The 27472-nt window shown below is 36.6% G+C and overlaps 1 protein-coding gene across 3 annotated transcripts in view; it reads right to left on the bottom strand.

Moving 5' to 3' along the window:
- Tox (thymocyte selection associated high mobility group box) overlaps window positions 1-27472 on the bottom strand; it is a 293670-nt gene that overhangs the window by 133602 nt on the left and 132596 nt on the right. For 2 of the 3 annotated variants that reach the window (XM_074068636.1, XM_074068637.1), the window contains one exon: window positions 9001-9066. The exons of the other annotated variant lie outside the window; for it this stretch is intronic. In XM_074068636.1, the coding sequence (XP_073924737.1) occupies window positions 9001-9066 (66 nt within the window). The remainder of the gene's footprint in view (window positions 1-9000; window positions 9067-27472) is intronic. 3 annotated transcript variants of the gene reach the window in all.

Genomic DNA, 27472 nt, shown 5'->3' with positions numbered 1-27472 from the left:
ATTATATTCAATTATTTAATGTAAAAAAATTATGTAATGATGCTATGGGTTTCTCCTCTATCCAACTAGCTCTCTAAATATTAGGAAATCCTTTAACCTCCCTGGGCCTCAGTAGTTACCTCATCTGCAAAGTGCACAGCAGGGTGGTACAGGCAAGAAAAAGCTAGCAAAGACAGGGAGGATGGAATCACTATCCTGGATAAATGAATCCAGGTACAGTAAATAGTCACTTTATATTTGCACAGCTTTCACATGTAAACAAATATGAACTTGCAGGTTTTGTAGCAAAAACATGTTAAAATATCCATGGTTTCATTTAGCTCACTCTTGTATTCCTCAGAATTTTCCTGTACATGTAACAGACTGCAGCTATCTCAATATGGACAAAGACGCTAGTATGCCTACATTTTGATCTTAAAGGTCTAAAATAAAACTAAGCTTAGCTAATCAAGGATGGAGTTTTACTTGGGCCTTAGACCTTCTCAAGGCCAGAGTCCCCATTCTGAAATTTACTATCTTTTTGAGGTTTCCCAACTCAATCTGTTTCACCCTGGCTGAACTGTTGGAAGGAGTAAGTGAGATAATGCATGCAAAGCGTGTGTTTAATTTGTTGCCAGAAACAGGTAGCTTACAGCTGACAACTATTATTATTCTTATGACTCTAATTCACTCATGACATTGGGGTTTAGGCATAATAATCCAAACTTTTCAGCAAAGCAGAAGCTTCCTTCTAAAATAAACTATCATTTTTATAAGGAATAAGCTTAACTGAAGTCAGAGCATGAGAGATAAATAGCTGGGATTGGAGCAAGATGGAGAATGAGAAAGACACCATCTTGAGGTTGCCTGCATACAGATATTACTCTGAACAGCTATTCATACATCAATTTACCCTCACAAGCGCATGTAAGTCAGGTGAGAAGCCACAGTGCCTGGTTTTGGAAATAAATGACTTGGTGCCCACAGTGTCCAGGCTTCCCTGAGGGTGATTTCTGTATAGAGCTGCTGGCTGTGCCCTACCCTGCCATCCTATTGCTTCTCCATCCTCATCCCCTCCAAGGTCACTCTACTTGGGAACTTCAGAAAACAACTCACAGTAAGCTTAATGCTTGAAGAGTGGCCTTCTGAAACATAAGGAAGCCAAGTTGTATCGAAAGAGCCTTTACTACTGGTCTCAAAGTGTGGCCCTCAGAGCTCTTTTGAGTTCAGAACAGACTTTTCCATTTAAATAATTTATTGTTGTGTCTTTAAAGTCACTCATTTGTCTTTGCTACCAATAGGATCAATGCTCATAATTGATGAACAGCAAGGAAGAACATTTTCCAAGATAGCCACCAATTAATTTCAAGTCATTAGGATTATACTTAATTTTTTATATCCAATTTGTGAAATAATCTAAACAGAAAGAACACAGAAGAAAAAATATGGAAATAGATAAAAATTAAACCAAAATTCTCTTTGTGTTTCTGGGAAGGTCTGTTCCTAACCCAGGAACTGAAAGTGCTAAGGGAAACTTGACACTTTAAAAGGTGTTTGGCACAGCAGGTGAGGTTATAAATGAGGTCTTAGAAAACAGAGGAGAGGGTGGAAAAAAACCTCAGCTTTTCCAAACCTCAGTATTCTTATACTAAAAGTGGGCAAAATCTCTCCTACTTGACACATTATAGTTTTAGCAATTGCTTACACCAATCTTTAAGTGACTTGGAAACAGTTGCAGAGCCAGGCTGCATTATTCAAATATCACTATTCTTAACTTGAAACACTACACTTATGTTTTGGTGATTCTTCAGTGATAGGTTTATTTTATTATAAATGCCAGAAAAAAAATATAGCATGCTATAAAGGCAAATTTTACCAGGAAATATCATGTGGGTTTTTTTATAGTTATTCGTGTGCTAAAGAAAAACATGCAAAATACATCTGTGAACAAGCCAGAGGATTGTTTCCAAATGTATCAAATGCCACTGCATAACCGGTCAGGCTGTGTACTAGAGCCACACGCCTCTTCTCACTGACTAAATGTCTTGGGTCTCTTGACATTTTCCCACTGAGTAAACCATGCTCCAAATGGAGCTTGATGTTTTGAGAATCCGCTTTTACCACTAATGCTATTATTCCATTCAGTTATTTTCATAATTTTTATCATTGAAATACATTTCTCTAATGCTTGAAAAAATACACTATTAGACAATTATAATAAAATTTTCAAGCATGCCCAGCAACAAACATTCATTTTATGAAATAAAAAATGAGTCTTATATTCACAAATCCCACAGCTTGGAAATGTATATGATACACAACATTTAACCTGTCAGCAGCCTCATTAGTGTCAATGAGAAGAAACTGGCAATCAGTAGATGGTGAGCTTTCCATGTGTTTATGTTTTAAAATGTTCCTAAAATAGCTCTGCTGGTGAGGCTGATATAAAACACTTCTATTGGACAAATGAATTTCAGTTTAAATTTTATGGTCTATTTACATCTTTAAGGAATTCATTTTTGTCACATAGATGGTCATTTATAACTAACAGAGTCAATATCCAACTCAAATAATAAGAAGAATAAAAAAGCCTACATGAGTGAATCAAAGTTCAACCAGACCAGTACATAAATGATCAAGAAAATATGCAGGAGGACTGATGTGTGTTTAACGATCATGAACTCAAAGATACATATTTGTATGGTGCCTGCACTCAGTATCCATAGAGCTATTAAGACATTTTTATAAACCATAAGAAATATGTGAGCTATTTCAAGATATAATGCTGAAAAACAGACTTCAATGTAAGAAGCCAATTTAGGAAGAAAACAACATAAACAATAGTAACTTGTGTGCTCAAGTGAAGCATCTTTTTAATTTTGAGTAATGAAGATGTCAAGCCAAATGCTAGAGTAGTTTAACTTAATTAGGTGGCCTATTTTTCCAGGCATCCTTTCATTTCCCATTGAAAACTCAGCTTGTATGCAAGGCAACAAGAGCAATTTTGTCTGTAATGAATACCTCCGGGACTGCACAGAGTAATCATTTGAATGTTACACTGAAGACTGGTTTGAGTAACTAGTCTGGGCTTGTTAAGATGCCAGACTTTGTTAGACTAACTAGATTACTTAAAGGAATGGCAGCTTTATCATTTTATTGGACCAATGGTCAAAAAGTCAAGTTGACTTTACTCTTGAAATTTCTCCAAAAGGAACCAATCTAAAAGTAATTGGTCTAATTTATGGCTCAAATTTATGTCACAATCATGGAAATTTTATGGCCCACAGTAAGATAGCTTTTTTATTTTTTTCAAAGATACTCTTAAATATACTACATTTTCTCGGTTCTTTTTGTCATACCTCATTTACACTCTGGCCAGGAGAATTTTCTTATTAGGAAAACATTTAATTACAAAGTAGAGAATCATTGGTATGGTTGCAAATTTTAAAACATAATTCTAACAGTTGATTCAAAAGAATGTTGTACAAAAAAGAACTTGAAGAGTCTTAGAGAGTCCACTGCTTTGTATAATCAGAAATTGTTGCAGCAATACTATCTATTATTAATCTAGTTTATTATCACTTTAACTCTTTCAGTCTTCTCCCAAGGAGGAGTACTGGAGGCTTGGGTTAAATATGTTGAGGTGTTAACACCCAGACAACGGGTGCCACTGCAATAAGCCAGGCAGGGCTACATTTGCTAGATGTCTCTCAATGCAGGGTCAAGAATCCATGCAAGTAGAAGATTAAGAGTATCAATATAAATATTTTAATTCATTTGCTCTTCATTCAACAAGTAATGTAGCATAACTGATAGCTCAGATATTATTCCTGGCACAGGAGATCCAGAGAGAAACAAGAGCAAGTCCTACCTTCAAGGTGAGTGAAACAAGGACATCTTTGGCAACCCTAGTGTATCACATGCCACAGAGGGGCAGGCAAGCACCTCATCAACACACCATTTGGCAACAGTGAGAAGAAATGCAAAGGTAGAGGAAGTGAGATGATGAAACCAATGTATGAGAAACTGAGACCCAGAACTGAGGCAATAATGGTATAGACAGAATAGAAGAGCCAGATTCAAGTTTTACAAAAAAGTAGAATCAACACTATCTGGGATTAACTAAGGTCTCAGTGATGAGGGAGACTCCCGAGACTCTACCTTATGTCATGAAGCAGGTGACGTTAATACCACTAAATGCAATGAGTAAAAAGAAGTTTGGGGGAGGTAAGAAAATAGAGTGGAGGAGATGAATTGCATTTTGATGAACTAGCATGTTGAGTGTGAACTGCTGTCAGGGACAGGTGCCTAGTGGGGTTAGAAATCAAATCTGAAACTCATATGAGAGAGCTGCCCTAGGGAGACAGATGCTCTTCAACGTTTATATGCAAAGTATAGTATAAGAAGTGTATGTCAAATACTGACTTAGAAGAGTCTAGGAAAACATATTATTGTTATTTTTTCCCATTACCAAACTGAAACATCTGAAATAATTAACTTGTAAAGGGAAAGGACTTATTTGGGCTTATAGTTTTAGAGGTTCTAGCTCAGGACTGGATAGACTCATTGCTTTTAGGCCTCTGGTGGCCCTGCTGGATGGCTATCATGGAGAGCCCACGGCAGAGCAAAGTGCCCACCTGATAGCCAGGAATCAAAAGAAAGAGAGGCAGGCGTCAGGGTCCCATAATCCTCCTTAAGGGCATGTCCCTCGTGACCTAAGGACCTCCCACTTGGCCTTACTTCCTAAATGTTCCATCATCTCCTAACAGTGCCACCATGTGGAGCAAGCCTTAAACACATGGGCCTTTCAGGGACACTCATCCAAACCATAACATTTACCATTGTTACTTTTAATCTTGAGATTTGAGAAACCAGGTAAGAGACAGAATTCCAATTGAGGCTATCATGGGAAGAGAAGCAAAAAGAAAACTGATCACTAGCTGACAAAAACCTAAAATAAGACCTCAGCTCAGGAAATTTAATATTTAATGTTTACTATCATGCTCAGAGGCTGGCAGAGAGGCTCAAGTGATACAGCACCTGCCTAGCAAGTGTGAGGCCCTGAGTTCAAACCCCAGTACTGCCAAAAAAACCAAACCTATCCTGCTCAGAATTAACAATGAAAAGTTACTCAAGCTTAAAGTATAACAAGTCACAGAAAGGAGGAGGACAGAAAGAAAGTAGGAAGGACATGGCAAGGAAATACATGAAGTAAGAGGCAAGGAATGAAACCAAACAGAAGGTAAGGAGTTGATGTATTAAAAAAAGTAACCTAAACTTCTCCATCACTGGACACCAGCACATTCTTCTGATTCTCATATCAAGGGGTAATTTCTCATGTAAGAAAAATCAGTCATTTCTCGTATTTTACCTGTTCACACAGTACTGCTGGGCAGAGCACAGTTCCCGTGTCCTGAGAACTGGAGCAAAATGTTCCCCTGTGAGTGGACAGGAGAAGATGAAGAGGAAGCAGCATGGTAAACGATATTCTTGAAACTGATGTAGAAGAAGAAAGTATGAAGAAAAGCAAGGGCATCTATTCAAAACTAAGCAAAGTCAAATAACATAATCCTTGTGCCTTAGGAAACTGATGAATTTTGTTTCCTTTGGTCCATTTCATTGAGATGGATATTTCTATCTTGAGTGTGGCCACATGTAAGAGACAATGGAAAGTATTATAATGATTCTAGGGCTAGAGAAGGGAATTGCCTTGATTAAGGAGAGAGGAGGACACCATAGCATGTGCACCTGAGTGGGCTAAGAAGGTTCTAGTGGAACTTCAGCTCTGATGGGAAGCCCAGTTCCCTGATGCTCTGTCCTGCTCCTTAGCATACTGGTTTAGATAATTTTTAAATGAATTCTTTTGTATGTATTCAAGATATACAACATGATGTTATGAGACATAAACGTATCCATCATCACACAGCTACCTTTATTTGGGGGAGGGGGGCGTATGGCAAGAGAAGCTAAAGTCTACTGACTTAGCAAATGTCCCAAATACATTAGTAAGAGTAGTCCTCATGTTGTACACTAGGTCATTAGACTTGTTCATCCAATATATCTGCTGCTTTGAATCTTTTCAGTCCATACTTTGTCTTCTCAATCAAACATGTTAAGTGAAAGAGAAGGGAATGAGTCCCTGAGGGGCTTTTGCCCCTCTTCTCCTCTGGCTTTCCCTTCATTAGCCCACTCACAGCATCCCACAAAATGAATAGGAAGGATCCTGCAAGTTCATGAGCTGTCAAGCAGCATGGTCTCTTTAGACAGGGCTTGGAAACACACAAAGAATCTTGCATTGCATGGTTCAAATTCTGTCCAGAGTAAGAAAAAGTGAAATGGTGTTTAAAGCACTCAATGACCAGCACACTTACAGCTATTACAGCACAAAATCATCACTATTCCAAGAATGGCACCAGAGTGCAGTGGAAAGGTTACAGGTTTTTATTACATACTTGTCAGTCTTGTTATAAGGCGATATATTTAATTTAAAAACTGCCTATCAATTACAAAGCTCTATGCAAAAAATTTTAAGGATTTGTATACATTAGCTTAAAAGGTATAGAATACATGCAGTAGATAGGGCCAAAGAGCCCTTTGGGACAGTCTAAAAGAATATCATTAATTTTTACAGTGTACTTTCATTGCTGGAGCAGTTCCAGCATTGGCTTTCTATAAAAATCATTTCAAGTTTAGAATTATGCTATATGCTTGCAGCAACATCACAGAAACAGTAGTGCACCATATGTTGCTACTTAGCAACTTAGTCTTTAAGTCCCAAAGCATGTACTGATTTGAAAATTGAACAGGAATTATAATTGTTGAGTGATGCTTTGAGGCAAGTTGTCTTGGATTATTAAACTATGCAGCTGTTTGATGTTATATAGGAAAAGGAACAAAACTATTTTTTTTCCTTGCAGGATGACAAAAATCTTATTTATGGCTGCCTAAAGGGGTAAATTGATTAAATTCCCTACAAGAACACAGGTAATGAATGCTTGAATGTACTATGTTACAGTAAACAAAAAGAATGTGAAGTGTAAAATTTGGCTAAGGCCACTCAACTTATGTAATTCATGAAGTTTATTTCCCTCCAGGGGACGTATTGTCTTACATTACTCTAATTTTTAAAACAGCTCATTCTAAAAACATTTTCATATATGCTGCATACTTTAAAAAAAATAGTTTGCTTCTGGCTCAAAAACTTTCCATATCTTTAAAAAGCACAAAAGTATTTGGACCTTTTCATTCCTCCTTTATAAAATACTACTGGTGTTTGAAACATTCTTAGTAACTCCTAGCCAAACTATTAAGAAAAATAATGTTTATTGTTTGATTTTAACTTAATATTGCCCATTGTACTTGAATTTAGAAATCTAAGGAGCCAAGTTGTTATGATGCATATGTTCTGAATTTCCAATTCTTTATCCAAAACTCTTTAAGATGGACATAATGATTCTCTGAAAGAGAGCAGCTGCTTTATAACAGTGATCATTTATTGAGTTTGTGTTTCTACTGTTTCAAACAAATTCAATTAGCCCTTACACTTCAAAACCCTACAGGCACCAAAGAGATGGTACCGGGTTGCTTTAATCTAATAGTAATACTAAACTTGTCAGTACAGTTTTGGGATTGATGGTTAGAAGAAAATTAATAGTAACATTTTTCATTTTTTAATCAAACAGTCCTATTCAGAACTACCTATGGTTCTTGGAGGCTACTTAGCTGAATGAATTCAGCTAAGAATGAATTCTAAACACAAAGCTCGCCTTCCAAAAGTATTCTTAGACTGATCAACTCAATGGAATGGAAGGAAATGTAGTCAGGATCTTTGAACTTCACGAAGACCTTTTTGGCTGAACAATGTAGCAGAGTATCCAGGCGTCTGCAGAGAAGGCCCTGGTTATAATGACTTCTAAATAAATGCAGATTCATGGAGATGCAGGGCTGCCTGTTTCGAGTTAAGCAGGAGACATTTTGCTCACAGAGTGTACCTCTAACATACACACTGGATTTAATTCCCTGACAGCCACAATGAAGAGAAACAGTTTTATACTCCCCTCTGCTTCCCCTCCCCACATAGTTATCAAATCTACTTGGACAGATAAATAGGCATTGAAAACTACTATGCTAGAGTTTAAACCATAGTGACTGACACGTGAAATGCCAAGCAACCAAGGTTTTACTGTTCTAGAAAAAAATAGGTTCGGGTCCACAAAATATTCTTGTGAACTTGCCTTACATTCATTTATTCACTTATTTATTTTTGCTTACAGTGTTCTTATATTTTATGTTAGACTGGCACCCTAGGGCAGTTATAATTTTGCTTTAAATGCCCTCTGTGGATTAAAGGGCCTGGTCTTAAGTATCCAAAAATAAATAGTCAAGCATTTACTTTTATAAATGTAACCATTTACATTCTCATTGGACCTTTGTTGTCACTTTTCATGATTAAATACTTTGTCAACCATTTCTAATGAAATGATTACAAAGGTGCCCTTGAAAGGTTTCAGTCATATCTTGCTTGGGGGCCTGAAAACTATAGCTCCTGCCACCCCAGCCCCCCAGATCCTAAAAGCAGCCTGCTAGGGCCCACTGACCATGTTATCTTGGTGGTGAAAGCAACATTTTGTTGAAAATGGCCCCAACAGTTGATAATTAAAGTTATTTGTGACATGTGTAGCTTATAATGATTAACTCATCTACAGTCAGAAGCACAAATAACCTGCACCTGTAAAGACTTTATTTCCTAAAGGTAAAACAACTGTTTAGAAAAGATCATGCTGGCAAAACAGCTGCTTGCCGTTCTGGAGAGGAAACAAGGTAGCATCTTTCGACAAATGCCAACTCCGGTATTTTATCAGCTCATCTCATTAACTGGAAACAAGGCTTAAATGCTTTGTTTATAAATTATGATTATTCCTGATTGCGGCAGTTACTGATAGTACTACTCATTTGCAATGCAACTCTTTGAATTTGTTTAATTACAATTTGAAACAAGGCAGAGAAGATTAATTAACCCACCTGGCTGGCTGGCACATAGTCCTGGCTCGGCTCTGTCATGCTCATATACATGTTCTCACCGTCAAACTGCGAATGAAATAATAGTAAACATTCAGCAATCTTGACTGTGTGTGTGTGTGTGTTTTTTTTTTTTCACCATCAAACTGGAAAACAGTAGCCATAAAAAAAAGTACTGTGACTGGGAATATGAAAAATCTGTTATAGAGATGGAGGCACATCTTTCTTTGATGTTTCTGTTGTCATCCTTACTGACCCTGGATGTCAGTGATTTGGAGTAATTAGTGCTCTAGTAATTACAGCAAGCAAGCAAGAAATGAATGGTTTCCTTTCATCTGCAATCTGTTTTAAAACAAAATGGCTCATTTTGCATGCCATGTATACATATTGCAGTTCGGCTGTAATGAAGTATTAAATGAATGGCATGATTTCTGAAAGAAAAGAATAATGGAACATACAAGGAGGCATAGCTCAGTGCATTCTGAGTTTAGTTGTCCAAAAAGAAAAAGTGTAGTTTTCATAATAGACTAAAACTGGCTTCACTATAATAGCTTTCTGATTAAATTTTTTTATTTCATAGTAATATTTGAAAAGAGCATGTGCCAGTATAACCATGGCTGGAAACATTCTAAGAATAACAATGAATAACAACAAAAACACACAGGTGCAATGGTTAAATTTTCCTTTCTGAAAATTTTCAGAGACATAGAATGATTACAAGTATTACAAACACATAGAAATTTACCCAAAAATTCTCAAGTTAGTGAGCAGGGCAGCCTAGTTGCAGGAGGACTACCAAACAATTCAAGACACAGCAATAACAACAAAATACTCTTCCTGACTTTGGTTTTTGGAGGCAGTAATCACTGTGTTCCAATTAATTCTCTGCTATCCTTAGTCACTTAGTAAATGGTCAAAGTATTCCTCTTTAGTTAGAGAAAGCATTTTTCCCAAGGTCAAATAGACAAATATAACCATCTTCAAAGAATTGGGACTGACTACAGTTCAATGACCGATTTTCAGACACAGGAACCTGAAAATGTGAAAATTACTTTTCGAAACAAAAATAGTTATTGAAGTTATTGATAGAGGTACTAATACACTGTAATATGGACACATTTTACATACCAAAGCACAAAAAAATGAATTATATCCAAGCAGAAATGAAAAATATGTTACTGACATCACATTCCATCAGCTATGAGCTGCTGGCCTTGTAAGAAGGCACTATGGCATCTGAACTGTAGTCAGCAGTAGTGAGCACACTGAAGAGTCACATAAAACTAGGTTGCAAAAGTAAAAACCTCCCTAAAGACACTGACACATCCACTAGGTTGACCTCAAACAGTCAAAGGATTTCTCACATATCACCCTGTAAATATATCTCACATGTTGCAAACAACTTATCTATACAGATAAGAAATCGCTTACGGAATGCTATGGTTGTTAGTATAAATAAAAAAAATAACACAACTAGGAAAGAAGAGCTGGACATTTTGGCTGCTTTGTTGATTGGCTTAGAAGCCCTGAGTCCCAGTGACTTACCCAAGGGTGCTGTCCCATTGATCAGATGAAATTCAACCTAAAGGCAGACTGGGCCCAATCCATCCCCGTTCTTCCTAACAAAGTGAGTCCTGACAAAGAGCTCCATCCTGCATTTTCCCAGCCTCACCCACTGTTGGAGTACACTGGTTTGTTTGCAAATGTTTTTAATGTTAAGATGCCAAAGAACCATTTAAAATATGGACAGTTTCTTTGACTGTAACAAACTAAACCAAACAGAAGTAGTGAAGTGAATCAATTACTCCATTGCCTATGCAGATTCTGTAAATGTGTTACTTTCTATTTCATCTTCTCTAACTCAGTTTCTAAATCTGGTGTCATTCTCTAGCCAACTAAGGCTTTGAAGTTTTGGTTTTAGTGTATCCAAAGTGAACGCTAATTGAGTATATTCATGTTGCTGCTTTGGAAAAAGAATTTTTCCTCAAAAAAATTCCAGTACTTAAGAAATTCTGAGCCAAGGTTGAAATAGCATTTTATGATAAAGGTATGTGGCTATAAATATTATAACTATATTTGAGTATATTCCAAATATACTATCTGTACATGTTTTAAAACATGCTATCTGTACATGTTTTAAGTGCTATGTATTACCTGATTTAATCTTTGCCACAACCAAGAGTCAGGTATTATAATTACATGTATTTTTCAAATGAAGATAAAGGCATACAGAAAATAAGCTTGATTCTCAAAGTTACGTACCTTCTAAGAGGCATGGCTGGGATTCAAACCCAGGCAGATTGGCCCATGCACTTAATTACTAGAGCATATCAGCATATATTGAGTCACAATGATGAATTAGCTATCAATCCTGAAAATAGCATCAACAAATTACCACAGCAGAGTGATGGCCATATGGGTTGAATATCCCTAATCTGAAAACTGGAAATATGAAATGTTTCAAAATCCAGAACATTTTGAGCACTAACATGACGCCGCAGTGGAAAATTCCACAACTGACCTCATGTTGCAGTTAAATGCAAGCACACTAAAAATAGTGCATAAAGTTACCTTCGGATTATGTGTATAATGATACAAATGAATTTTTTGTTTCAACTAAAGTCTTACCCCAAGATATCTCTGTATGTGTATGCAAATATTCTGAAACCAGAAAAAACATGAAATTTGAAATACTTGTGTTCTAAGCATTTCAGATAAGAGATATTTAACCTATCTCTCAATGACTTTTAGACATTGTACAGAATTTCTGTGGTATTGTGAAGTTTATCATCTCCCCCCAAAAAAATGGCAGTGAACTGACAATTGAGTAGTTGCCCAGATAGAATATCATTGGGTGCTTAAGTGACTAAAGGGGTTTTCATGGTTAATTTTATGTGTCCACTTGACTGGGCCAAGTGATGCCCAGATATTTGATTGATGTTATTCTAGGTATGTCTATGAAGATATTTTTGGGTAAGACTGGCATTTTAGTTGGTAGACTGAATAAAGCAGATGGCCGTCCTGATGCAGGTGGGCATCATCCAGTCTACTGAAGGTCTGGATTCCCCCTGCTCAAAGGCTAAGGTGAGACATCAGTGTTTTCCTGCCTTGAACCCAACTGAAATATTGGCTCTCCTTAAGTCTCAACTCTGACAGCTATCAGACTGGAGCAACATGCTCAGTTCTCCCAAATGCCAGCTACAGATCTTGAGATGGTTTTGTCTCCTCTCTTCTTCTTCTCTCTCTCTCTCTCTCTCCCTAAGTACAAACACATATCCTTATACAGGTGACTTCTTCAGTTACTCTCGGGAAATTCAGAAATCCTTCAAAAGCATATTTCTGGCCAGGCATGGTAGCTCACACTTACAATCCTAGCTCTCTGGAGCCTGTGACAGGGGGATCAGTAGTAGAGCCCCTCACTCAAAAGAAAAGAAAAGAAATGAAAAGCCCCACGTATTTCTGAAGGGTCTTTAACGTAGAAATACTTATTTCACGCTCTCACTAGCTTTCTAGAGACCAGGCCCATGTTGGTTTTGCTATGAGACACCCTGGTCTTATTCCCCACCATGCCCATTTCTTGTGATGGTGCACTCCTCGCACTGTTTCTCCCTTTGTACACAATGCCTTCTTTCTCTTTTACTTTCTGAAATATTTCTTTGAGTCCGTGGTTCTCCTTAGTTAGGACCTGGCCATCTCTGGTCTCCACTGGGCAGTTCTCCATCTCTGGGAAGTTAGAAGACCAACTGCACTGGACTATGAGCTACCTGGGAATGCAGTTCACATCTTAGTTACCTTTCCTGCTGCTCCAGCTTAGGGGTCAGCACATGGTAAGTCCTCAGGGAGTGTTTACTGTCAATTAACAAAATACAAACTGTATTTGTTTGATGACATAAATTACCTTCCTAGAGAAAGTTACAGTGACTATAAAAGAGGAAGAAGATTCAGAGCTTTTAGAGAGACTGTTTTTGATGACTTTTAGAATTTTTTGTTTTCTTTCTTTCTTTCTTTCTTTTTTGAGGTATTGAGGATATAACCCAGGGCCTGGTAGATGCTAGGCAAATGCTCTACCACTGGGCTGCACACCCAGCCCTGTTTCTTTGAAGGGCATTGACTCAAATTCTTACAATGGATTAAAACTGGCTAATATAGGAACAGAAACAATTAAAGAGAACAACGGAAAAAGGACAAAAATAGCCAGTGCACCATTACTCAAATTCTATATCCCTTTAATATTTTTATTTTGTAAAGTTTTCTTTAATATAAAATATATGGATTATGCAGGAATCAAGAGACCTAGTTATACCTCAGTGTATGTCTTCTTTCTGAAGAATTTTGAGTTGCCAAACCAAAATACGTATGTATCAAAACAGTCCCCTCCTTCTCCTCGCATTGGAGGCTTCTAGCTAGAGAAACTCCTGGGGAGGTGGGTAGTAAGCAGACTCCTCCTCCATCCGGCTATACTTATCACCCTGTACTTTCACAGCTCAACCAACTCTGCCCTGTCAAGGAGCTGCTGCCAGGGGTCTCTGTAAGCCTCCTGCTGACCCAACAACTTTAAAAAAGCATCTTATATCATGAGTTTATGACCAGTTATCATTAGAAGTAGAATTACAACTCAGAGAATCCTAGAGTTTTAGTTTTAGAAAGATCCCTGAAGACATCTAGCTGAATCTCTTGTGTCATGATGGAAGAAATAGTCTCTTGATTGGTCAAACAAACCATCTGAAAATAAAACCAAGGTCCACATTCTTAATAGAAAAGTTTTCCACTATAACATTCTGCTTTATATTCTATCATCCACAAAAAGTAGAAACCAGACTCTAGAGCTGCACATGCTCCTCAACTTACAATGGGATGACATTCTGACAAAGACAGCATTAAATTAAAAACATTGTGAGACAAAAATGCTTTGAATAGCCAGGCACTGGTGGCTTATGCCTGCAACCTAGCTACTTGAGAGGCTAAGATCAGTAGGATCATGGTCCAGTCTTAGCAAAAAAAGTTCATAGGATCCCATCTGAACCAAAAGTTGGGCTTTGTGGTGAATGCCTGCCTGTCATCCCAACTGTGCAGAGGTTGAGTCAGAAGGATTGTGGCTCCAAGCCAGCCCAAGCAAAAAAAATTAGCTAGACCTCATCTAAATGGAAAAATGGTGCAAACGGTGGCATGCACCTCTTATTCCAGCTATAATGAATGGTGAGCCTAAAATAGGAATATAGTGGTCCAGGCCAGCCTGGGCAAAAACAAGACTCAATCTCAAAAACAACCAGGGACTAGAGGTATGGCACAAGCTGTAGAGTGCCTGCCTAGCAAGCACAAAGCCTTGAGTTCAAACTCCTGTACTGTCAAAAAAAATAATCGAATGCACCTAATCTGCCAAACATCACAGCTCAGCAATACAGACCTCTGGAGTGTGTCAGTTGCCCTCCCTCATGAGCTTGTGGTTGACTGGGAACTGTGGACTGACTGCATGTCAGGAACCCAGGAAAAGATCAAAATTCAAAATCAGAATTACGGCCCTGAGAATATAGCTCAGTGGAAGAGTGCTTGCCTTACATGGACAAGGCCCTGGCTTTGATCTTCAGCACTGCCAAAAAAAAAAAAAAGCATCTACTGGATGCTTAGCACTTTCACAGCATTGTAAAGTTGGAAAAAAAAATCATTAAGTAGAGCCATCCTAAGTCAGATAACGTCTGTGTCTATGTATGGTTCGTCTGCATGCCAACAGATCTGAAGGCACAGCATTGGTGTCCTTACACTCTAATGACCTCGATTCCATCTTTGTGGATCACACATTAGATAAACATTATTAATAATTACTGCAGTAAAACTGTTTCATTTGCTATAACTAACTGTATTTTTTTTACTCTTTATGTTTATCACAGTTATTATTCCTGGAAGCCAACTGTATTTAGGCTTTATAACTTTTCAAAATATATGTAAGCATACTAGGACTTTTAATTTCCATGTATTCTCAATTTAAAACCTGAAGCAAAGTTTGAAAGAATAAATAGACGATTTAAATCTCGATGTAAATGGCAGAGTCAGGATTAGCCTTTCTGACCAAATACTTTTATACTCTCTATTGTGTTTTTATTTCAAAGCACCAGGGGATGCAATCACATAAAAAGTCATTTATAACCTTCTACTACAGTTTTTTGAAATTGTTTTTAGAGGATATTAACCAAACCCATAATCCCAAAGAGCTTTTCAAACTGCGTAGTTATTATTTCTTCTATTTAAAAACTGAAAGCAGACATCTAGCACTGTCTGAACATAGTGAATGATGAGTAAAACTGGGCAATATTGGGCTACCTAAACCACTAAAACAGGAGAAATCAAAGATGGAATGTAAATTATAAATCAGTCACTGGCCTTGCTACAGAAAATGGGATCTTTTTAGGGAAACCATTAAAAGAAAACCAGAAAACTGCTGCTGAGGAAAGAAAAAAAAAAGAAGAGAAAAAAAACTCATGGAATTCATGAAACAGTACCACCTTGTATTGCCTATAAAGGGAAAAAAAAACTGAGATTCTGGGTGTTTTCTGAAGGAATATTTGATACTGTAATTTTAAAACAATAAGCTAAAAATGGAAATGTTTATAACAGGGCATTAATTTGACAGTTCTTATAAGATGTGTTAAAATAAATCATAATAAGAGAGGGTAATAGCCTCAAAAAATTTCCATTTTTGTATTCGTTGGCCCCTATAAGATTACAAGTCATGTACTGTTATTTACTCATTTATTTATTTAACTACTTATTTATTTTTGTATAAATAAGTTTGGGCAGCGAGGTCAAAGACTTTTGCTGTTTCACTTAAAGCAAAGCATTTTGAAAGCTAGACACAAATGAAGGGGACACTACACATGGCTTAGCTAACAATGCTGTTTGCATCACAGGAACAGATCCAGTAAAAAATGGAACAAGACTAGCTCTACCCTTCCTGTGCATCCTCATGGTTCTCTTAGGTCAGGAGCCTGGAGAGGGAATGCTTGTCACTACATCTCCCAGTTCCCAGGCAGCACTTGTAGATGTAAACTAGTCTTACAGTAGCTGGCCTGCAAGCTGAGACACATCTTGTGTGTTCCAATACAGGCACATACAGGGTTGAACTAGGGAAGGGAACCCCTCTGGGTGGGGTTCCTGTCATTGTAGCCCTGAATGGGATGGAGAGGGAAAATGGCCAGAGCATAGTATGGCTGCTTGGAAGACATGGCTGTGGACAGGAGAGAGAGAATACTAGACCCACAGGTTAGAATCTGGGCTCTGCTATGAAACTGAATTTGGATTCTCATTTTTGTCCTACTGATACATTTGGTGAAGGTCTGTATATCAGGGGTCCTTTGCTAACTTTGAAAACTCAGATTTCTAGTAACCAAAACCTGTCCTTGGAAATGTTGTCTGACAGTCCATAGTGGGTCAAAAAATGGCATGAATCTCAAGGAAAGAAACACAGTTTCTCTCTACAATGCAGTAGACTTTATTGTTTTATTGCTTAAATAAATGCACTAAACATATTCATTTGAATGCACAGTGTATTCTTCTAAGCAATCATCTAACAGGCTCCGTGGGCAAGATAATAATGCCATCACAGTTCAAACCAGTTTTAAGTTCTTGCTTTGGAGGTACTTTCTGATCCCATTAAACATATTAAGTCATTTAATTTTTTTCTCAGTAGTGCAATACAGTGACTATTAGAACTCTTACTTTATAGATGATAAAACAGATTCAAAAGCATTTAGGAATTTGTCTGATGAATTCACTCTCACTCTCCCCAAGTCAACTCAGCCTTCTTCACCCTAAGGCCTTGGCCACAGGCCTTTGCTTCCAGGAATGACGGACACCATTTCCATGGTTATGAAGCCTGCAGGGGCACCATTCCTGCTGCCACCACAGCTCTGGATCCAGGTGTCCCCCAGCAAGGCACCAAACTCTGCCCCAGTAGAGGGGTTGAGGAGGTTGTGCCTTCTCAGTAGCTACAGGGCTGATAAATATACCCTGAGAAAACAGGTGAGCTACACAGGGAAAGGACTGGACCCTGGTGTCTTCTGTGGTTTATCTGGAGATAGACCATAAGTCAGCAACCAGTGATGATTTGAAGCAGTTGAATTTGATGCCCAATTGGATACATGCACTGTAGGCTTTGTTCCCTCTACCTTCTCCAGTTTCATCTCCTTCCCCTCACTCTTGCTTCCCAGGGCTGGTATCCCCCATGTCAGCACAACCTGATTTCTGAGGAAGGTGGACTAAGACAGCATCCAATGTCACTGCTGATAAGTTACAAAATTCTTAACTGCAATGCTGCACTAATCTCTTCCTGTCTTTGTTCTGTTTTCATTATATCATTTTTAGGACTCATTATTTGATTTTAAATTCTTGGTCAAAGAAAGAAACAAACTTATGAAAGAGTAATAAGTACAAGAATTAAGGTTTTCCTATATCATGAAAGCATTACTTCATTTGAAGGAAAAAGAAGGCAAGTTTTTAGAAAACTTCATCAATTCCCAACTTTCAACATCAAGCAAGCCATGTTCGTTATTTCTTCTTTAAGAAAGAAAAGAAAGTGAGTGTGGAAGCTTAAGTACAAAACCATTCTGGTGAGTTCAATAGAAATTAATTTAGCGTACTCAAAAAACGCATGATATACTCATTGGTTTTTACACAAACAGCCCTCCACAAAGTGTCTAGTATCAGAAAACAAGCAGCAGACTTTCTGATTCCATGCCTTGTTTTTTAGATGAATTCCCAAGTGATTTCTGAAATTATATAAAGCTTTAATCTGTAAAACTATATTGCACAGTTGAAACTGAATGCAGTTCCAAATGTTTGGCTCAGAAAATTCCTCTGACTTGTCTTGTTTTAGACAAATTTTTCCAAATCTATCTATGAAGAGAACATTTGGGTAGTACATCAAACTTGCTGGCAATTCTTACCTACGCTCACTTATTTCCACATCATATCAGCTATCACCTCATTTACCACAGTTCCTAAATCCTACATAGATGTGGAATGAAAAGTATGAAAGCAGTTACTTTGGAGGCGGTTGTCTCCTTTATTGCTGCTATTTCTTTTTAAGCACAGTGAACATTTTTCAGTATCTGACATGTAGAGAAAAAGGTGAGGATACTTCTCAATGCATGTCTGGTCTGGAAGAGTGTGCTCAGTTCTGGGAACTTCAAAACAAGAAAAATGTAAGACTAGAAGAAGTCCAGAGCATTGAAAGGATTATGGAAATTAAATGACAGATGTATTTTTTAAAAACCCAGAAAAATAGAGAAATTTTATTTAGACTAGTTAGGTAACAATTGAGTGGGCCGATAAGACATACACCTTTAAGAAAAGACTGAGGACAAATAATTATTTTTAAACTTTGAAATGAAAAGTGGTAGTACCAAATAAAAATACACATAAAAAAGAATAGGGTTATTGAGAGTGGATATTCTCACTTCTCTATTACTATTACTCAGACAAACAGCGCTGTGACTAAGTATAACAATTATGTTACAGGAACAGACTTTTTGGTAATCAAAATCTCCTCATGGTAGGACAGGTGTCAAAATGTATTTTGGTAGATTCAGGGTGAATCTGACCAACTAGAAATATAAGAGGCTCAGTTTCGATTTACTCCATTCCCTGTTAGAGATCATCTTTGACATTTACTTTTTCAGATTCCAGAGTTCCTGTTTCCTAATAAAAATATGATAATATTTTGAGTATGGATTTGTCCATTGAGAAAGGAGGCAAAGTATCTCCTTTAAGGAATCTGAGAAGTCATTCAAAACCATTTGTTACATCCAAAGAGGTACAGTTTTAATTTTTTCTTTAACATCTTCAAATAATCACATCAATTTTTGCTGTCTCCTTTGACATTTAACTTATGATCTGATGCGATTTTCCCTGATGACTTTTCCACATTTTTATGATGAAGAAGGAATCATTCTCCACGTTTCTCCTCAAAATATCATGCATTCCCGAGCATATTCATGACATACATTTTAGAGTTTCGATCCAAATGTTTTTGTTTCCTGTTTATTCGTCTTCTAACTACTGCCCAGATCGCTTTCACGCTCACATTTGACTTTTTTGGAGGGGGAGGGTGTAGCATTTTTCCAAGTGCTCCATCCTTCCATTTCACATTGTCCTTTTTTGGACTATGATCAATTGCCAAAAACACATTAGAGATAAAACTGGAAATCATGTTGTCAGAAGCAGTATGACTGCTTCCATTCAAACTTTATTTTTTCTGTTTGGTGAGAGATAATTAGCTTTCTTTGTCTTACTTTCTGGACTAGCACCCTATGATACTCTATTGCTGAAAGACTGAGAATCTTACCACATGATGTTAACAGGTGTGTGGCACCCAATATGAACTTGCAGGTACTAAATCATAATTGATGCCTTCCTAGATAAAATATGGTAATCATTCATTCATTCATTCAATAAATGCTATTTTGTGCCAGCTTATCAGATGTATGACTCATTCAGTCCTCACAATAACCATGTGATGCAGGCAGTATTCATGTCCTCTTACCATTAAGAAAACTGAGTTCTAGAAAATTAGGCATTAAATATTTTTAACATCACTCCTGTCTTCATCCCCTGCTCTACTTTCACATGTCACTCTGAATTTCATCCTTGCTTTGTGATTTGTACATAGCCACACAGTCTCTCTTCTATGACTTCCTATCATCTCCTCTGCGAGAAGTACCTCACCATTTCCAGCTTCCTGTTCTTTCTCTCCTTCCTTCCCAATGCTAAGGTGATCCCAATGCTAATGATAGAATTTATTATCCGGTTTGAAATACTTCAGAGTGTTAAAGTAGGTAGTAGTACTAATTACGATCAAGCAATAGGCTTAAGCTTGGGCTCTCTCAGCCAAAGGGAAGGAACTGTCTCACCAGGAGGTGGGCCTTTCCTAATGACACAGATGATGTCCCTTCTCTACTTCTGCATCAGTGTGCTTTGGCAGCTTGCATTTAGCTTGTCCTGCATCTCACTGTACTGTCCCTGGTCCATTGCCTCTCTCTTACATTGGACTATGGGCATTAGGAACTGTCCTACTTCTCTTCCTATTCCCAGTACTTTGCCTATGAATGAAATTCAGTGCAATAGTGTGAGAATTAAAAGTACTTCAGCTATCTCACCATTCCAATATCCTGAAGTAACATTTATATACCGTGTATTCATATCCAAATCAATTTTTGTTCATGAAAATAACATCCTCCAGGCCATGAGGCAAAAGCTCCCATTAACCAGATCATGAGTTACTTTTTTATTATTTCCTGTTGTACAGGAGATTTTTTTTCACTTAATCTAGTTTGAATAATTTAAAAGTGCATTTTATGAGAATCCAGATGATAGCTAAAAACTTCATGGTACAGGGACGTGCAGTCCTTGATCTCCATGATTGTGGTGGTCTGTCCATTGAACAGACTGTGCCCAAGATGCTCTGAGTCAAATAAAGCTGCTTTGCTTTTTCACGCCTGTGGCAGGATGCCTGTGAACACTGCTCTGAATCTTGACCAGCACACAAATGAAAAGCCAACTGGACTGGCAGACAGAGCACAATTCTTTTTTACCTTTTTTCCATGTGGTTTCTGGGTAACTCTAGGCTCTTGTTTCATTGTTGGTATGGCAAAAAAAAAAAAAAAAAAAAGGATATAAGTAAGAAGAGATGCCATCATGAAAGGGTTTGAAATAAAAGACTCAGATAGGAGTCTGGGCTTGACATTTCATAGCAGACTAGTCCTGGGATCAAGAGTGAAAATTAAATTTTCTTTGTGCAATTATGTCAGATTCAAAGGAAATACATGAAAGCATTGAAAAATATATACAGCTGTATACCATGCATGCTGTGCTATGTTCTGGAAACTATGGTATTTCCCCTCATGGCAAGTTTGTTTGACTAGTTCCATTAAAAATTGGAAAGATCAATAGGTGGAAAGTAATAGAAAGAATCAAACTCAATGTGTCCCAAATTTGCCTGTAAAAAGGTCTTTAATATGGAAAATGGTATGTAGACATAATTTTTATCTCTACATATTTAAATGAGGCCATCTCTTAAATGAGATGATAGGAGAAAAGTAATGGAAGGGACAAAAGAAATAATAGTAAATATACCAAATAAATGAAAACTTTTGTGGATTATTATGTGGATGTTTGAGTAAAGAAATATATATACACATTGATCTACTGTGTATGTACAAAATATTTTTCTCTTGTATTTCTCTCTTTATTTGGCTAACATTTAAATTATTTTCGATTACCTACGGGAGCAGCTATCAAGGCACAGTATTAAAAACTACCTGTATGGGCTGGTGGAGTGGCTCAAGTGGTACAGCACCTGCCTAGCAAGCATGAGGCCTGAGTTCAAACCCCAATACAGCACCCCCAAAATTAAAAACTACCTGCATAAGTTCTCTGAAAATGCAAAGTGCTGTGAACTCTTCTCAGAACTCATTCAGAAAATATTACCCACTCATAGGAAACTAATATATCCCATTCACTGAAATTTCATCAAGCTGATTTATTGTCATAAGAATTATGGTATGAGACTTTGCTTCCCAAAAGTGCAAGGTTATATACTTCAAAGAAGTAGTATGATATAGCGCTTTATTTTCTATAGCTTATTAGTTTTATTCATTAAATTATCCATAACAACCACTATTGTATTTCTTTGAACTGTAACAATTTTTATTCTAGTTCAACAATTATATAACCTAGCTAGAAACCAAGCTACTCAGTCATCAATTATCATTCCTTGTATTGCTCACATCAAAGAAATTACATCATCTCTACTAATTTGTTTCCTATTACTCACCTTCTGTAAGAAGCAGTACATTTTAGATATCTTTTGTACATTTCATATTTGCTATGAAAGATTCTGGCATAATATATTTTTATAACCATTAAGTAAATTAATATTAATGCTAGATTAAGTGGTTTTAAGAATTCTTTGCTTGAAATGTCTTCTGAATAGTTCTGGGCAGAATGTACATATTTTAGATATATTTAATGAGTCTTTTCTTGAAGAAATCCTTCAATGTTACTTGAGACATTAAACTTGAACAAATAACTTAAACACATATTGAAGTAAAAATAGGATGGAAACTAGACATTGGAATAAATTATCTTAAATGGACTTTTATTTTAAAAAGCAGAACAATGTTACTTTTCTTCAGAACTAATAAAACTTTCCTTCAAAAGACATTTTAGACTGCTTCTTCCTCATTCTACATAATTTAAGCAACAAAGTTCTTTGGACACAAGGAAACAAATATCCCACATTTAATATTTAATTTTTTTGCGGGGAGACTAGGGTTCGAACTCCAGGCTTTATGATTATAAAGCAGGCACTCTACTGCTTGGGCCACACCTCCAGTCTCCACATCTAATATTTAAAATCCATATTTCAAAATACCCCATGGCATTTCATTTTCAGGAAATGAACCTGCATTTCTAACAATCCATTTATATTAGTGGTTTCAAAAGCTAGCATAGTTTCCCAAAACATGCACTTTGCAACCTTTACATAGACTGTAAACTGTACTTTTTAAACAGTGTATTTTCACTTTGTCAGGTTATTGAGAAGAAAAGGGCTTGTGGATATACATTTTTAGAAAAGCCTGCGAGGCTCTTGCATCTGCTATTTTCTCCATAACTCCTCTTTATGTTGTCTCCATTAGAGCCACTGAACACTGTTTTCAATGAAATTTTCTCTGAGGTATTAGGTTCACTTAATGAAAGGTTTCCCTCACACTAACTACATTAGCTTATGGGTTAACCATCTCCATTATTTAAGTAGTTATTAGCACTTTCTCAGATGTTTTTTGATTCAAAGTTTTGTTTTGATTGTTTTTCCAGATTCTTGGCCACAGCTTTACTCATTCTTATTTCATAATATTGTGATGAATATACAACGCAACCCATATTTTCTGTGGAAGTAGATCTCAACTAGGGGTGATTTTGCCCCTCCATGGGCACTTGACAGTTGACAATATCTGGAGACATTTTTGATTGTTATGATTGGTAGGTACTTCTGACATCTATAAGATTGAGGCCAGGGTACTCCCATACATAAAATGCACAGGACAGACCCCAAAGAATGGTCTAACCTCATGTCAACAGTGTGACTACTGATAAACCCTATTTTGGTATGAACTAAGTTTATAATTTTGGTCATTTTCTTCACAAACTGTGAGATAAAGGGATGAGATCAACTATGAAGGCATTTGTATGAATAATAAAGGTAGCTCAAATTCTGTATTATAAAATGTGCCATTTAAAAACATCATTTGGTTTTTATATCACATTACACACACTATTCAGTAGTCTACTACTTTATGATCTGTGCAATATGGTATAATTATCCAACTCTTATTGGACTTATAACACTATTCCAGGTGTTCTGAGTGTGGTGTTTAAAGGAAGAATTAAAAAGTCCCTATGCTTTCAGGTTTAGAACTCTGTAAATTCAAGATAAACACACACTGCATTCCACAAACTCTGGAGTTACAATTATTCTGGATACATACAGAATAACAGATTCATCAAACTACATACAAAAAATTCCACTTGTCATGGTTGCAACCTAAAAGCTCTAAGAAAAATAAGTGATATGTTAATTAAGACTCTATCCTTTTCTGTGTAAAACTAATTATTTATTTGCAAGATACTGCATCTTTATTAAAGCCATTAGTATTCAGAGTAGATGACAGTATTAATTTTTTAATGGAATTAGAATTTCACTGCTGTATTTCAAGCAGTTCTTAGGACAAGTGCATATTTTCACATGATATAATTTATTTTAAAAGGGCAATTCTTGCTACCAAATATGTGAAATATGGTCAACTTCACTAAGCATCAGGGAAATGTATATCAAAACCACAATGAGATATCACCTCACTCTAGTTAAAATGACTATTATCAAAAGGACAACAGCTAACAACTACTATGGAAGGTGTAGAGAAAAAGGGACCCTTGCACAGTATTAGTGAGAATGTAAATTAGTACAGTCATTACAGAAAACAGTAAAGAGGTTACTCAAAATATTAAAAATAGAGCTACAATATGCTCCAGCAATCCCATTCCTGGGTGTATGTATGCAAAGAAAATGAAACCAGCATATCAAAGAGACATCTGTACCCCCATGTTTATTGCAATGCTATTCCTGATAACAAAGAAATGGAATTAACCTAAGTGTCCATCAATTGATGAATGGATAAAGAAGATGTGGTACATATAACCTATAAGATAATATCCAGCCATAAAAAGGATGAAATCCTGTTATTTGTGATAACATGGATGAACTAGAAATTGCTATGTTAAATGAAATAAGACAGACACAAAAGATCTTACTCATACTTAAAGTCTTAAAAAAAAATCCATCTTATAGAAGTCAAGAGTACAATAGTGGGAAGAGCTAAGAAGAGCTGAGGGGACTAGAAGAGGAACGATCAATTAACAGGCGCTAAGTTATAGGTAGGCAGGAGAAAGAAGTTTCTGATGTGCTATTTAGTGCATAGTAAGGTAATCATTGATGATGATAATGTATATTTTTAATAAGCTAGAAGAAAGGATATGTTTTCACTATAGAAAAACGGTAAATATTTTGGGAAACAGCTATGTTTATCCCATTTTGAACATTATATAATATATACATGAATAGAAATATCACATGGCATCCAACAGTTATATGATTTTTACATCAGTTAAAATAGAAAAAAGGCAATTCTTTACAGTAACAAAAGCCACTTGAATGTAATTCATAATATCCAGTATTTTTCAAGTAGTTTTACTAGACATGTGGCAAACATTACATATTTTTTCATATATAAACATAAACATATTATGTGTGTGTGTGTGTGTGTGTGTGTATATATATATATACTAAACACACTATTGGGGGTAAACACTATTTTAAAGCAATATAAAGTCATCTTTTCAATTTTTCTAAAGACAGGAAGTCTATGATCAGTTATCTTGTAAAAGAGCTTGTAATCTGAAATCAATTAAGTCCTCGGTTAGAAAGGCATTCCACCATTTTTAGGCAGTGTATTTGTCTCTCCAGTTGTGATTTAACTGGCTGATAACATGGCCATGACTTCCTCATCAGGTGGTCACCGGGCTCAGGAAGCATCTCAGGACTAGGTGGAGAGGCCAAGGGAGTCCAGGAAACTGGGGATTCTAGACAGCCCCATAACTCACCAGGTAGATGATTCCCAAATGAATAACTGGATGTAATAAAGATGAGACCAGGGCTACTTCAGTCAAAACAGAATCAGAAGACAAATCCAGCAAGTTGGATGTGTTCAGAGAGGGGGAAAAAAATAGAAAGCAGAAATCTGGGAGAAGTTGGTCTGAGTTCTCCGAGCTTTGATATGCACGATATGTCTTTGGTCAAGCAATTTACATGAAAAAGACAAGGAATATGCAAGCAGAGCATTCAGAAAATCTTAAAAGGACATAAACTACCTAACTTTATAAGTATTTTAAAACATTCCTAAATGAAAATCTATACATTAATAGACTGCATTGCAAAACAACATGCTATTTAGCTTTTTAAATGAATAAACTTTATTTTTAGGAGCAATTATAGGTTCAGAGCAAAATTGAGTAGAATATAACATGAATTCCCATATATCTTTATTTCCATACCCCCACCTCTCCCATTATCAACAGTTCCATCAGTGTGGAATATTTGTTATAAGTGATCCACAGTTTACATTAGGGTCACTCTTAGTGTTGTATATTCTGTGAGTTTTGACAAATGCACAAAGATATTTACACACCACCATAGTGTCATACATAAAAGGGGTATGCTGGTGGTTTTTAGTATTTTGTCTACACATTTCATATTGAGAGGATTCTCTTCAGTCGGTACTGCCTATATCCACCTACAAAAGAGGCAGTTGCTGAAAATAAAGCCTCCAGTCTAAACTCCGACTTATAGCTCCTACCACACTGAACATTGGTTGGATTATTCTTGAATTAATATTGGGGGAGGGTTATGAAAAATGATATGCCTATTTAATGCTCTGCTCATTTGACATGATACCTTTCCAGAAATGTCTGTAAGTAGATACAGGATTTTATATGGATTAAAATGTCAGTGGTTGATTTCTTAAAGAGGCAATACTACAATTATACTTCTTGTGCTGCTCAGACTCACATTGACTTTCTGGGAACATTTCCAACTATCCCCAACAGTCTGTCTAGGTTAGTGACCAGGAATGTTTGCAAGTGTCTAAATTTATATCATTTATACAGAGACTCCACTTGTGTTTCAGGTTATGTTGATTCAGAACAAAGTAGGGTAGAAAATTGGCAATTGTGCTATTAATTTGATGAATGTGGACAGACATACCAAATATTTCAAACCACCAAATACAATTGTTTTGTCTCAGTGATCTAATTTGTTAACCAGATAACTGCCAAGATTCCAATTTCATTCTGTTCTGTATATAATTATCTATAATTTTTTCAATATCTCCAGTATTGGCAACTTAAGGGAAATATATGCAAATATATGGATATTTTAGCATTAAAATTACATTTCTCACTCTGCACTGATAATGTAAAGTGAAACAGTGAAAGAACATAGATAGTTATGGTGATTTTTTTCCCTTATTTCTCAAATGGCCAGTATGTAGTAAAAAGCAATACTGTACAGCATGGTGGCCATGATCAGAACACTTGGAACCAGTATGTTGAGTTCAAATCCTAGCTCTGCCTCTTACTATGGGTGTGACTGATGGCTTGGATTTTTTATATGGCCTAGCTGATGGATCATTGTGAGGATTAAGTGAGCCAGTATATGCACACTGCTTTACGTGGAGCTCATACTATAAGAAGCACTCAAAAAATGTAACTTCTATCCTTATATTAAATTCATCATTAAGATTGACCAAACCCATGAAAAATCTTTTTGGGATGATGAAACTACTAAAACTGAATTCAGGAGATGGTTGCATACCTGTACATATAATTAGAAAATCATTTAATCGTTCACTTAACACAGGGGAATTTCATGGTAGTTAAATGATACCTCAATAAAGCTGTTATTTTAAAACAGCTTAAAGCCTAATTAAACGAATAGTCATAGTCTCTCTCAGGTTAAAGGCTGAGCATATGACCTGAGAAACACAGAAAAGAGACCATCTGGTGGAACTCTCATTGTTTGATCTACTTCATCTAGGAGCTGCAGATCCTTCATCCCAGTTACAGAGTTACAGATGATCTGTTCAGCACTGGGAGTGAATCTTGAAAAAGTGTAAGAATGATTCTCCTGTTTTGAGTGTGTTTCAAATCTACTCCTAAATCTAATTTTCTTCCACACTGTTCCTTAAAATCAAGTACAACAGAACCACTATATGATCCAGTTAATCCCACTACTGGGTACATATGTGAAGAAAATGAAATCATTATCTCAGAGAAACATCTCACTCAAATGTTTACTGCAGCACTGCTTGCA

This window comes from Castor canadensis, chromosome 3 (assembly GCF_047511655.1).
Source record: "Castor canadensis chromosome 3, mCasCan1.hap1v2, whole genome shotgun sequence".
In the NCBI taxonomy this organism is placed as follows: Eukaryota; Metazoa; Chordata; class Mammalia; order Rodentia; family Castoridae; genus Castor; species Castor canadensis.
Note: the sequence above shows the minus strand (reverse complement) of the source record. Positions and strands in the feature narration are given on the sequence as shown.